Source organism: Solanum stenotomum, chromosome 1, assembly GCF_019186545.1.
Source record: "Solanum stenotomum isolate F172 chromosome 1, ASM1918654v1, whole genome shotgun sequence".
Classification (NCBI taxonomy): domain Eukaryota; kingdom Viridiplantae; phylum Streptophyta; class Magnoliopsida; order Solanales; family Solanaceae; genus Solanum; species Solanum stenotomum.
In genome coordinates, this window is record NC_064282.1 from 23996696 (window position 1) to 24011668 (window position 14973).

Genomic DNA, 14973 nt, shown 5'->3' on the forward strand with positions numbered 1-14973 from the left:
AATTTTGATGGGATGGTTGAAATCTCTTTATCAAGTTTCGTGTTTAGATCTCAGAGAATGGAAAAAATCTTATTGAGAGTGTCACCCTTAAAAATGAATCATGCAATGAATGAATCTGAATTTAATCAGACCATATCACAGATATGGAAAATAACAAAAAATAAAAAATTATTCCTACATAGGGAGTTAGGTACCCCCAATATTTTAAAAAGTAAAAAACAATCTACTATAAATTAGCTACAATTCTACATGAAGTAGTCATCATCCAATCAAGGCAATTATATATATCATACGTAATTTATATCTTGTAGGTGCAGGAAGCTGCTGTCGAGCTAGCTTCATTTCTTCAAGATTTCATCAACCAGGTAATTAAATTAAAGCACATAGCTTGTATTTATTCTCTTCTGTGGTACTATTCAACAAAAAACGAAGTTTAAGAAAAAATGAAAGATTTATGAAATTTGTAATATTAAACATATTATAGTCTTTTTGTGCATAAAAGAATAGATTTTTTTGTGGATCATGTGATATTAAACATACCAGAACTTTATTTTTGTGTTGTGTGTATATACACATATCATTAAGGCCGGTAAAAAAGATCTAACGATAAATTATTTTAAAATATAGAAATGAATATCATTTCTATTAAAACATATAAAAAGAAAAATTATCGCCTAAAATAAGAATATATGAAGTAATAAACTAAAGTATTGTTTTCTCTCCTTTAGAACTTCCCAAATTTACTTGGCCTAACAAACAATTTTGCTAGTAAGCCCATCGAGGAGAAGATGATCAAAATGGTCCTTCATCTATAGGAGTTGAATTATGTTGGTTCTTTGTATATGTCACCTTATTCAAATAGTCGTATATAAAAAGAGAATCATTTTGATCCATAGCCCAAAAAACTAACTAAAAAGTAAAAAAAAAAAACTGTTAAACTTAACGGTGGGTCCCACACTTGGTGGATCCTTTCTTCCACCCTCTTTCTTCTATCATTTCTTCTTCTCTATCTTTTTTCTTCCACCATTTTTTCTCCAATTTTCAATTGATTTATTCTTCTCTTACATACAAAAATTTCTTCAATTTTTTTAAAAAAATGTTGGTAAATTTTTTATTTTCCATCTCTGTCCGTTCAATTTTTATTTTTTTAATTTAAAAAGATATAATCGTGTATTTGCTTTGCAACATTAGGAGACTGAAAAAAGTGTTTGAATTACTTAGAGAGAACGAAAGTGACATTCTGCAGAATTGGATTTGTTGAAATGGGTTTTGAATTTACAAACATTTTTTGAAATTTGGAGAAACTTTTGTATGTAAGAGAGGATTTTGACAGTGAACTGTAAAATAAATCAATTGGAAATTGGAGAAAAAGTGGTGGAGAAGAAGAAATGGCAGAAGAAAGAGGGAGGAAGAAAGGGTCCAACAACTGTGGGATCCACTATTAAGTTTAACAACTTTTTTATTTTTCGGTTAGTTTTTAGGGCTAAGGACCAAAATGATACTCTTTTTATATACATTAAAAACTATTTGGATAAGATGATATATATAAAAGATCAAAATAATTCACCATTTTGATCAAAACACTCTCTAGTTGTTTGTTTGAGACCTTTGATTTAAAAGCTTAATCATCTCATTATATTTTTAATCGTGTAAACGAATATATTAATATGATGATTAATATATTCGTTTACATGCTTGCTTTAGTTTTTATATTGTGCTTTATGACTTTCGTAATAGAAGTTCATTTTTTCTTGATTTGTAGTATATATAATTTATATTACCCAACATCTTTTGCTTTTATCAATTACTTTAATTATTTTTGGCAGAATATTTAAAGACTCCTTTAAATTTGGCACATTTTATATTTAGATTCATTCTAAAGTATTCCCTCCGTCCCTATTTAGTTGTCCATATTTCCTCTATTTAGTTGTCCATTTTGACAAATAAAAAAAGGATAACAATTTTTTTTCTATTATACCCTTATTTAAATAAAATTGTCATAAATAAAGTAAATAAGCTTATGAACTTCCTAGCATTGATTAATTATCTTGAGTGAATTTATTTTGGAATTGTAAATTGTACTATAAGGGTAAAATTGAAACTTCACTATATTAATCAGAGTCCGGAGCCTAAAGGGTAAAAAAAATTGTCAAAAATTCCAAAAGGGTACATCATTTTTTATTCTAGCCAAAAGGGCACTCTGACAAAAAGGACGAAATAGCAGAGATTTCGTGTAAAAAATTTTTTTAATTATTTTTAATTAAAAATCGCTGCCACAGCAGCGATTTTGTAAAAAAAAAAAAAAAAAAAAAAAANCGCTGCCACAGCAGCGATTTTGTTAAATTTTGTTTTTATTATTATTATTAAAAATCGCTGCCATTGTAAAAAAAAAAATAAATAAATTGTTGTGGCAGCGATTTTAAGTCAGAATTTTTTTTTTCCTTACACATCGCTGCAGGGGCAGCGTTTTTCATGCCGAGTGCTATTATTTTCATGCCTATTATTACTTATTAATAATATAAAAATGATAAACAAGACGACAGTATACTCAATAAAATTGTTGAAGCATGAGGAAAATTGAATTATATATCATAAATAATAATAAAAGAATATTAAATTTTTTTTAAAAAAATTTAAATTCTTAACCAAATTCGCTGCTATACCAGCGATTTTGAAGAAAAAAAGTTTTTTTTTTTTTTGAGAAAATATGCAGCGATTTTTATTTTTGTTTTGTCAGAAGCCCTTTTGGTTAATTTTTTTTTTGATGTGCCGTTTTAGTTTTTTTAAAGAAAAAGCAACAATCTTTAATAAAAAAAAAATTACAAAATCGCAGCGATTTTTAATTAGAATTTTTTTTTTTTTTTACAAAATCGCTGCTGTGGCAGCGATTTTTAATAAATTTTTTTTTTTTTTTTTTTTTTTTTTTACAAAATCGCTGCTGTGGCAGCGATTTTTAATAAATATTTTTTTTTTTTTTTTTTTTTTTTACAAAATCGCTGCTGTGGCAGCGATTTTTAATAAATATTTTTTTTTTTTTTTTTTTTTTTTACAAAATCGCTGCTGTGGCAGCGATTTTTAATAAATATTTTTTTTTTTTTTTTTTTTTTTTACAAAATCGCTGCTGTGGCAGCGATTTTTAATAAAAAAAAAAATTTACACGAAATCTCTGCTATTTCGTCCTTTTGTCAGAGGAAAATCGCTGCTGATGCAGCGATTTTGCCCTTTTGGCTAGAATAAAAAGTGATGTACCCTTTTGGAATTTTTGACAATTTTTTTTACCCTTTAGGCTCCGGACTCATATTAATCAATGTTGCCTTAATCTGTGTGTCATTTCTAAAGTGGACAACTAAATAGGGACGGATGAAGTAGTTTATTTACTCTTTTGAACTTGGTTATTTGATATAGCCTTATACCCCTTTAAATTGAAAAATCAGTAATCGTCATTCATAATCATCATTGCTAAACATTATCATTTTATTCTATTGATTATATAGTATTATATTAATTTAGTATTTTATTAAAATTTATTAGTATTTATTAACTTTTAAGGAAAAATGAATTTTACAAATTTAGATATTGAGAAAATAAATTGTTTTAATTATTTAGTATTTGAATTAATATAATTCTTTGATTATATGAAATATACGTTTGATTATCCTCATTCTCCTCCCCAACTAGGAAAAAGTTTCAAGTAAAGCATCAGTTTCTTAATTAAGAGATTTTATCGAATTTTGATAATTATGTTTGGTCAAGCTTATTGGAAATAAACTATAGTTAGTTTTTTAAAATTACTTATTTTAAAGATTTAGCTTAAGTTGAAAAAAATATTTTTTTTCTCTGAAAGCACTTTTGAAATATTGGTAAAAAAAATAAAATAGCTAGCTAATTTTGTCAAACATAAATTACATCTCTTAAAGTATTTTTAATAAAAAAATATTTTTTAAAATAAATAAATTTTAAAAGTGTGGCCAATCGAACTGACATTTCAAAATATTTGTGCATGTAATAGCAAGGTGAAGCTACTCTTGAGAATGGAAAGCGTTGCAAGGTCCAACACTCTTAAGTATGAGTGTCTGTTGTTTGGTATGTTTTTTCAATTATTATTATTTAATTTGGTTACATTACTATGTATATGTTCCCCAAATTCAGTGCATAGCGTAAGTTTTAGTGTACTGAACTGTCCTTTAATATTATTGCTAGACTAGAGATTGAATAATTTTCTTATCAAAATTAATGTATTTTTGTTTTACCCAGATATGGATGACACTTTGTATCCTCTTAGTTCAGGTGTCAACCTAGCTTGTCGCAAAAATATAGAAGGTATACTATACTTTATATATATTATCTTGTCATGTACCAATTGTAAATAACCAATAAAATTATAATACATAATATATTGTTGGCTAATTAATTAGCATATTCTTGTTTAATTTCTTAGAATATATGTTGCATCACCTGAATATTGAAGAAAGTGAAGTGCCAAAAATGTGCTTGGATTTATACAGAGAATACGGCACAACAATGGCAGGCTTGAAGGTAAAAAAAATAAAAATCATCATTTTTAGTTTGTTAAAAAGAGAATGAAACATTTATATATTTGAAAATATTTCGTTGTATGTTTAAATTAATTAACTTCTCATTTTACCCACATGATTTTAATTTTTATATTCAACTCATACATATAAATGCACCATGACATATTTAATCAACACTACTAGTACGTTTTTATATAACTTTATTTCTTTCTTAATCTCCGTGCCCGATATAGGAGCTGGGGTACGAATTTGACAACGACAAGTTTCATGAATATGTGCATGGAAGATTGCCATATGAGGTGCTAAAACCTGATCCACAACTAAGGAACCTCCTACTTTCCATGCCACAACGCAAAATTGTAAGTACATTTTTAGCGAAATTTCTAACTTAGTAGCCTATAAAAGGCGCGGTTGCAATTTAGGAGAAATATTAATATTTTTTTATATTGGCTTGGTAAATTAATCAGATATTTACAAATGGTGATAAAGCACATGCAATTAGAGTTCTGACCAAGTTGGGACTGGGAGATTGTTTTGAAGGTATTATATGCTTTGAAACTCTGAATCCTTCCTTAGAGGATAATGCTACTATTTTATGCAAGCCTTCTCTCAAAGCAATGGAGGCTGCTATTCAGATTGCAAACCTTGATCCAAACAAAACTGTAAGTACTCATATATTTTTCTCGTCTATTTTTACTTGTTCACTATACTTAAATTTGCTTCACGAGTTTCAAAAACAGAATCTCTACCATTTTTGAAAATAGAGATAAGGTCTGCGTACACTTTATCCTCTCCAGACCTCACTTTGTGAAATTTCACTATGCCAAAACAATACTGAACAAGTAAAAGTGAACGAAGAGTAATATAATTTGTTCCTCCTCGTGTTTCAGATTTTTTTCGACGATAGCGCTCGGAACATAGCAAGTGGTAAACAAGCTGGACTCCACACGGTGGTTGTAAGTTCCACCTCCTTTCTAATGGATAATTGAGTTAGCTAAACTCAATTTTAATTTTTTGCACACACATTATTTATATTATGTGCGTAAAAATACTGAATTCAATTAAACCGCTAATTGATTGACTATTTTGGTGCAGGTGGGTAGCTCAACTTTGGTTGCAGGGGCAGATCACGCCTTGAGGAGCATACACAACATAAGAGAAGCCCTTCCTCATCTATGGGAAAAAGAAGGAGATTTACCGCAAAAAATTATCCAATCCAATGCTGCTGAATTAACCATAGTACAAGCATAATAACACCTACACTCAATGTGCATCAAGACTTTAATTTGATGAATTTCAATAAAAAAAATCTACATGAAATGAAATAATAAGTCATTATATATGTATCCAAAAATAATGTACGTGTTACATTTATAGCAGTACTATATAATATAAGTCATTGTATTTGCTCTTTATTTGTAGTAAGTATTTCAATACAATTTAGTAAGACCACAATCGTATTTAGGAGCGGATCTAGAGGTGGTTGAGAGTGTTCGTCCGACCTCCCTTTGACAAAAAATTATTGTTGACACCAATTTTGGACCTCCACAATATAAATCAATTATCGAGCTTCTTAAATTTCAAACGATTTAAAATAATCGACTTTATAAAATTTAAAATATTTTCCAAGGCATTTTAAGTAATTTTGTCATTTTTATCCTTTTAAAAATAATTTATATAGTCTATAAAGTTTTGTATATATTTATTATATTGAATATTCAAAAATCGTTTCAAAAATATTTTTTTTTTACTTAAATATTTTGTTAATTAATTGTTTATATTTTTGAATTAATTAGTTCATAATTGAAGTTAATTATTTTATTTTGCTAGATTAAGAAGCTCGTTCATTAATTAATATTAATTCGTTTTATTTAATTTTTAGCCTATTTCACGAATTACATCCAATTTGAGCTAAATCCTTAATTAGCTTGGCCAATCTGTAAAGATATTTCCTAATTGCAATCTTATTACCTAGCCTTAAACACACTTTTTGGGGCCAATTTCAGTTCAATTCCAGGCCCATTCTATTCAACAATGAGCAACACCAAATACCAAAAGAGTTCCAGCAGCCTAGCAATTCCCAATTCAATTTCCCAAGCCCAACCGACCCATTCCAATAGAAGCCCATTCATTCAACAATTCAATACATACAGCATACTCGGCCCCTGCACTCGCGTCTTCTTTCTCCTCAACGCGTAAACCCAGAAACTCCAAGGAAAAATCGTGAAACTAAACTAGCAGCCCGCGATTCCTCTCCCTCTTCCCTTTCTCCTTTATCTCCTTCCGTACCGAGAATCATCCAGATGTCTCCATCTCGCGATCCTCCTCGTCCTTACTCGACAATCGGACGATCCTCCATTCGAATCCGTTGGAAAATCGTATAATTACAGCTCCTCAGACCTTATCCCAGGACAATGAATTAAGAGTTATAGAAAAGTTTCAAAATTAAGGATTGGTGACTCAAGTTTTAATTATTGAGTAGGGGTGATAATTTTTAAATTAAAAATTAAGGGGTTAAATTTTTCATCCCTAAGTTTTTTATTTTACATTTTAGTCCATCATATAAAATTCTAAATAATAAGAAATTGAGGGGAAAAAAGGGTACCAACGGCTCACTTTTTTTCCCTTTTTCTCTCTTGCTTATTCTTCCATTGTTGGGGACCATTGTTGTTGCTCTTCTTCTTGATTCTTCTTCTCCATCATCATTCTTTCTTTTTGTTCATCACCATCTTCTTCTGGTTGTTCATCATTTTTTTCTTCCTCAGTTGATATTCACATAGTACTGCTGCTTTTAGACCAATTTTTATTCATATATCATTGGGCTAATTCATAGGTGATTTCGGTAAGTAAACTAATGATTTTTACTCTAATATTTCATTTTGGTAATTTGAGTGTTTCTTAAAAAATTTACAATCGCGTATCTAACAGGTAAGTCATCTGTTGCAACAAATAGATTACATGTTGCATACATATTACAGTACCATGTCAAGCTAGGACTGAACCAAAAGCTTGTCCCAACAGATAAGTCATTTATTGTAACCGAGGAGTCATCTGTTGCAACAAATGGATTATCTGTTGGATACATATTATAGTATCAGGCGAAGCTGGAAAAGAACCAGAAGCTTGTCACAACAAATAAGTCATTTATTGCAACACATGAGTCATCTGCTGCACCAAACGACTCATATGTTGCAACAGATGGCTTACCCGTTGGATACATGTTACAGTACCAAGCCAAATTAGGACAAAACCCGAAATTTGTCCAAACAAGTAAGTCATATATCGCAGCAAATCAATTACCTATTGCAACAAATGACTCATCTGTTACAACAATAGACTTACATGTGAATCATCTGCTGCAACTGATGATCTACTTGTTGCAATAGATGATTGACTTGTTGGGACAATGAATATATATCCACTCAACTTTACTATACAATCATTATTAAATGTTTTTAATAAATTCCTTTAGGTAACATTAATGGAAAAATCACTAACAATAGTTATTGATTGGTATGGTGAATGGATTGAGAAGAACAATCGATTTATTTGGCATTGAAAGGATGGTGACATGTCAGAGTCAATATTGATGACCGTCCAAAGGGATATTTTGTATAATGATTTTGTGAACTCAATTATTAGCTATTGTGGACTAAATTGGACACAAGAGAACAACATGCTCGATTCAAAATGCTCCATAATTATTGTAATAGTGAAATAATTATTTTGTACTTAGTTATGAATCTTAAAATTTTAACTCATTTTAGTTAATTGTGTATGTTCATATTTATTATATAAAATATATGTGCTATGCTCATCTATTGCAACAAACTTTGTATATTTTGCATTAGATGCATTATCTATAGCATTATTTGTTGCAATAGATAATCCATCCGTTGAAAATACTCAAATAAATATAATCATCTGTTGCAACAATTATAGGAATCGGTTACAACAAATGTCTAATATGTATTACCTGTTGTAATAGATGACCCATCCATTAGAAGTAATCAAGCATATATGCTCACCTGTTGCAATGGATGCTTCATCTGTTGCAACATATGAACATATATGTTTAATCATTTTCAATCGACTTTATATATATTTGATATGAAATGTTTTATTAGTCCATAATTAGTAATAAATAAAGTTATTTAATTATAGTTACCTTTCAATTATAAGTTTAATTATAATCTCAATGTATTATAGAGTAATTACATGATCAACTAACTGTATTCGTCTTAAATAAAGCAATCAATTGATTATTTTGATATGAAACGCTTCATTAACCCATAATTAGCGATAAATAAACTTATTTAATTATAATTACCTTTCAATTAATAAGTTCAATTATATTTTCTATGCATTATAGAGTAATTACATGATCAGTTAACTGTATTCGTCTTAAATAAAGTGATCAATTGATTATTTTGATATGAAATGGTTCTTTAACCTATAATTAGTGATAAATGAAGTTCAATTATAAGTTCAATTACAATAGATAACCTATCTGTTGAAAATAATCAAATAAATATGATCATTTGTTGCAACAAATATAGAAATCTGTTACAACAAATGTCAAATATGTATTATTTGTTGCAATAGATGACTCATCCGTTGAAAATAATTAAACATATATGCTCATCTGTTGCAATGGATGATTTATCCGTTGCAATAGATGAGTTGCAACATATTATAATCTGCTACAACATTTGTTTCAATAGTATAATTTAACATTTTACAAATCTAAGAATAAAATAGAATTCATGATCAAATAATTGAATATCTATATAATATAAAATATTGTCATCGACAATTATAAAATATGATTAACTAAATATGTTAAGTGTTCATGAATTACAATTCATATAGAATTGTTCAGCTTACAAATAGAATTCATGATAAAATAACTAGACATCTATTAAATATAAAATATTGTCATCAACAATTATAAAATATCAGGTTCTTCACCTTACAAAATATGACTTCAACAACCCATACCCTCTACAACTTCTGCTACTCTTCTATGGCTCCTGAAGATGACTCAACATTGCAAGGAAGAGGAGTAGTTGCAATTTGTTGTCTATTTTTCATATTTGATAATATCTTGAGAATTGATTTTCTTCTCCTCTTAATCTTCAATGGTGTGAATGGATCCGAAATTTTTCTTGATGGAATAACACTTCTTAGATATCAATTCCTTACAACACTAGTAAGAGCATCAAGAGACTTCTTTACCAGTAGATATTAACTGAGCCTATTTGTTCTTGCATTCTTCACATTTACATGTAGAACATGAGCTAGAAGGAGCAAAAGATGTGGTATGTCCACTGAAGGGGTGAATCCACAATATATACCACCAACATCATCAACATGCTTACCACCACTTTTAGCACCAACATCACCAATATCGACACCAACATTAACATCAACATCTATTGCAATATCATCAGCATCACCAGAAACAATAGGTGCTTCCCTTTTGATCGTTGTTGCTCCAGCCAATTCTCTTTTTATCAGATCCACTGTAGGGTCTGATTTTTTGTCAATAATTCCTAAAGTTAAAAAGAATGACATTTGCAATTCTTGCTCTATGGGGATAAGCCATGGATGTACAATCAATACACAAAAGTAGTTTATATTAAAACTAATCTATAAATTATAATTTATAAAATATTTATTGTAATATTTAGCTATATATTTTATTTCTAACAAATGACTCATCTGTTGCAATAGATGAGCCATCTATTGGAACAAAGCAAGACAATAACAAATGATCAAGTTTTCTTACAACATATGACTAATCTGTTGCAACAGATAGGTCATCTGTGGAAAATAAGCAAAACAGCAGCAAGCTATTGAGATTTTGTCCAATAAATGACCCATCTATTGCAACAGATCGGTAATCTGTTGGATGAAAACAAAACAACACTAAAAGATTGAGATTTCATACAATATATGACCTATTTGTTGCAACAAATAAGTTATTTGTTGAACCTAAGTAAAACAATAACAAATGATTAAGTTTTTATTCAACAAATGACCTATCTATTGCAACAGATCAGTCATCTGTTGGACAAAAGCAAAACAGTAGCAAACTTTTTATGTTTTCTTCCAACAGATGACCTATCTATTGCAGTAGATGGCTATAGATGAGTCATAAAATAAAATTGATACAAAGAGGACTCTTTGCAAGATCAAACTTCTTTCTCACATTTGAAATTGCTAACGAATACATAAAGAGAAAACAACTCAAATTCTTCTTCTTTATAACTAAAAAGGAAAAAAGATCAAACTTCTTTCTCACATTTGAAACTACTAACAAATATATAAAGAGAAGACAACTCAAGTTCTTCTTTTGCTTTATAACTAAAAAGGAAAAGAAAGCTTGATCCTGATTATGATGTTATGCACACCTTGTAGACATTGCTGCTCAAATCCAATTGGGCAGAATCTCTAACTTACACTATTGAAAAACTCATGGCCCCATGACAAACTCTTCTAATCTTCCTTCAACTGCAATATAACTATGTGTAAGTTAGAACAACAAATCGTGTATTAGCTAATAGTTCGGTTTGATTAAAAATATTTAATCATTTCAGCTTAACCTAAGTGTAGAAAACAATCTTAGAAAGACTTTGTCCTGTACTTGTTGCTTTGGTCCAAAAATATTATAGCCAGAGGGATCTTATTTCATAGATATAAGAGTTTATAAGTAAAGAAGAATAAAACCCTTCTCTTTGCATGAATTGTCAAAAGTAAAAATCATGTGAACTCTAGAAAATTGACTTTAGCACTGTTCTTGGAGGCAATAAATTATTTATGATGTCTTGATTATGTTTTCTTTTCTTCATTCTTTCCAACAAAATCAAGAATACCAACAACACCAATTGATTCAATACAACAACACAAACAACAATAAGAAGTCAATATATCAACAATTATTCGAGAAATACAAATAATAAATATGTCTATGAAAAACTCAAAAATCACAATAACTATTACTATTACACAACAATGTTGGAGAACAACAACAACAAATTAAGGTTTTTTTTTGGATTCGTCTTCTTTTTCAAGCATCAGCTTCTAAAATTGCTAACGTATACATAAAGAGAAGACAACCCAAGTTCATATTTTTCTTTATAACTAAAAAGCCCTAATTTTTTTCAAAAATAAAAGTTTTTACCTGTGAAAAGAGAAAATTGATGCTTAGAATCGAAGCAATTGTCGGAAGTTGAAAAGTTGGGAGCCAAAAGTTGAAAAGTTTCCGAAAGTCGATTGAGAGCGATGGCGGAGCAGATTTGAGGAAGAGACGTTCGGAAGAGAGGAAGAACAATGAAGAAGAGAAGTTAAAGAAAATGGAGAGAAATTTGGATTGTTTTGTATTTTAAAATTTGGATTGGTTTGTGTTTTTAAAAAGATTAGAAGTTTTGAAAATGTTAATTCAGTCCCTATTAACTTAATCTAATAATTAAATGTTTTGACTCTTTTTTTGGTCAAAATAGTCACCAAAATTTAAATAGAGACTCAAGAGATACCTTCTATTCAATTTTCTCCCTTATCCCTTCAGGAGAATTCGAATTTTCAAATTCAAAATTCTTCACCCGTTTCCCCCTCTTTTCCATCCTTAGATCTCCTCTATAAAACCCCCTCTCCTTCTTCATTGTTAGGAGGTTGGAAAAAATTGGGTAAAATAGAAGTTGAAGAATATATTTCACATATAGAGGCAAGGGTTCACATACATAAAGAATACCCAGAATGCAAAGTTTTTAAGGTAAAACAGACCCAAAAATTGACAAGTGAGGTTGAGAGTACTCAAGTCGGTTTCTTGTTCGGACTCGACCTTCTTTCTATTTTTCGGAGTCGCACTTCAGTGGTGGAATCGTCTTCGTGATTAGCTCATTTTTCAATTCGCTGCACCGAAAAAGGTAATATCCTTAGTCTTATGTTTCATTTCCTCTCCATTGATATGTGGTTGGCTCTGTTTTCGTTCTATTAGTCCTTCTTTTTAGGTTGATTAATAAATTGTTGTGTCTCTTGATATTGCTGGAATGCTATGAGTGTTGTATTCTGTATTTGTTGTTCGATTGCAGTAACGAGTTCTTATTTTTCTTAGCTTCTTTTGTTCATATTCTAATATATTTTCCGAGAAGATTGGTCTAAATTTGGGATGCAGCAGTTCATCCATTTAGTTGATTTCCATTCATTTTAAATTCTATATGGTTGGTATCCTGTGAAAGGTTAGTATGCTATTGATGCTTGTTCTTAAAGGGTTGCCGGTTCTAGCCAATACTAGCATTTAAATCATCAACATATATCGTTGAAGCAATTTTTCTCTGTAAATGGTTGCTCAAACTTAGTAATTACTTGATCTTTTCCTTTGTTTTTATTTGCATCAATTTGACTTATCCTTGCAATCTAATTAGAAAGTGAAGTTTTGTTTGTTATTTAGTATTCAAATTTTCAGTTCTTCTTTAGTTAGGTTTCTCAATTTGCTCACTGCATCATTGGTTGTTAACTTTGATTATGTTTTGTTACTATTTTGGAGTCAAATATGTTGAATTAGTAGCAATCCGATTAGCTATTGGTGTTTATCATGAGTAGTGGTTAAATTTATCTAGAATAGTGATTTAAGCTTAATTACTTTTGCTACTTTTACATGAGTTTAGTCACTGGTACAATTGTTGTTTTATATCTTTCTCTTTGGATTTTAATTGTTTTGATTGAGGAATAGTTTAGATGCAATGTTGCCATATTTATTTTGGGTGCTAATTCCTATCTTATATTTTTTGTATCATGTGAACTCATGTGGAGTCCAAATTGGACTCAAGTACCTTTCCATTCGCATTTCTAATGAGCTGTGGAGGCTAAGTCCTTCTTATCGAGTCAACCTTAAATGTTTTTCGAAGAAAAGAAAGCTGAATGCAGGGGAAGAAAGCTAATATACAGGTTTCGGAAGCAAATAATGCAAAAAAATGGCATATATACACTAGTATACAACTACTGTATACACTGGTATATGGTCAGAAAATACAGTGTATGGATCAAAACGTGAAAATTGAGTTGGGCTGTACACATGTAGAATACAACTCAATATACAGGAAGAATGGCCAAAATATGGCTTGTATGCAGCAGTATACACCAAATGTATACACAGAGTTTTCAGGAGCAAATGGGCCAAAGCCCCAATTGAAATTACAGCAAGGTGAAAGAAGTTGGGCCTGCCAGGCTAACAATTTGAATTTGGTCAAAGTGGCCCAAGTTTAATATCTCTTCCTCTTTAATTTTATTTTTTTGTGGTTTGTATTAACTAATTCTATTTTGACTTGGTTCTATTTAATTAAATTCCCAAAAGAAAGTCATTTTTTTATGTTCAAATGAATATCTATTTTTATTTTATTACTTATCTTTATTTATTAGTTATCTTGCTAATAAATGAGTTATATTCTTAAAAAACCTTTTTAGGTTTATTTCCTTCCAAATAAAAAATGGGTTTTCTTACTTTATTTAACATTTTAAAAATTAGTCAATATTTTAGTTAAATCGTTGGTCAACCGCAAGTTAGCGGACATTCCGAGGGCCTAACACCTTCTTGGAATGTAATTGAACCTCGAACCTCTTTGGTTTTCAAATGATTTTTATCTGTTTTAAATCTTTTGAAAAATTATAAGTTTTCTTAATTTCTTACAAAAATTAAGTGGCGACTATATTTGGAAAATCGATTTCTCTTCAAGTCATAAGTTTTGTCGATTTTTCAAAACAAGTCCATTTTTATTTTATTTTTCTGAGTAAAACAATTACATTATACATAAGATAACATTTATTTGTTTTTAATGTATATATTACATAGATTTTGAATTCCCTAAACACAAGAGTCGAGTAGAGGTTGAATTGGTGTTTTAGGAGTTCAAAATCCACCTTAAAGTTCCAATTCAAATCTCAAACACTATATTTTTATTTTTTAACCCACTTAATTAAATCTTGACTTCGACACTGATATTGAGTGGTAATTTCTTTAGGTTCTTTCTCCTTTGGAAAGAAGAATACAATATGGGTAACAAATATTCGGTGGAAAACTAAAAAAAATGAAATTAAGAAAGGTAAATGTAATATGGTAAATCATAAAAAGGCAATTGTGATAAAACAAATACCGTGAAGAGATTTTTGAAATTATTCTTCTAAACAAATTTACGATCTTATGGTTCACTGTTCAAATTTTAATAATACAGTACTATTTTAGTATTCGAATTTGTACTATATATTCATATTCACACATTGCATCTTAAAAAACAAACGAGCCCTTAGATAATTCAAGCTTAATATGGTTCTAAACTTCTAATCTTAAAAATTGAGTTATATATGCCTTTATGTTTGACTTTTGCTTAAGAATAAAACCAGACAAAATATGTCTGACCAAGAAGATAAATGTATCCGTCCA

At 29.5% G+C, this 14973-nt stretch overlaps 1 protein-coding gene across 1 annotated transcript; it reads left to right on the forward strand.

The window, feature by feature from the left end:
• On the forward strand, positions 1–5950 carry LOC125865924 (uncharacterized protein C24B11.05). Its single transcript, XM_049546188.1, has 8 exons — positions 1–365; positions 4010–4083; positions 4255–4320; positions 4439–4536; positions 4769–4894; positions 5003–5197; positions 5426–5491; positions 5631–5950. Exons 2-8 carry the CDS (start codon positions 4032–4034, stop codon positions 5784–5786), a joined length of 759 nt encoding a protein of 252 aa, XP_049402145.1. The 5' UTR covers positions 1–365; positions 4010–4031; the 3' UTR covers positions 5787–5950.
• Positions 5951–14973: the final 9023 nt, after the last annotated feature.

What these genes read in the sequence shown, in the direction of transcription:
- LOC125865924 (XM_049546188.1), top strand. Translation starts at nt 4,032, where the DNA reads ATGGAAAGCGTTGCAAGGTCCAACACTCTTAAGTATGAGTGTCTGTTG. An exon ending in CAACAATGGCAGGCTTGAAG is followed by an intron (nt 4,537 to 4,768) that starts GTAAAAAAAATA and finishes TGCCCGATATAG; the next exon opens with GAGCTGGGGTACGAATTTGA. An exon ending in ACCTTGATCCAAACAAAACT is followed by an intron (nt 5,198 to 5,425) that starts GTAAGTACTCAT and finishes CTCGTGTTTCAG; the next exon opens with ATTTTTTTCGACGATAGCGC.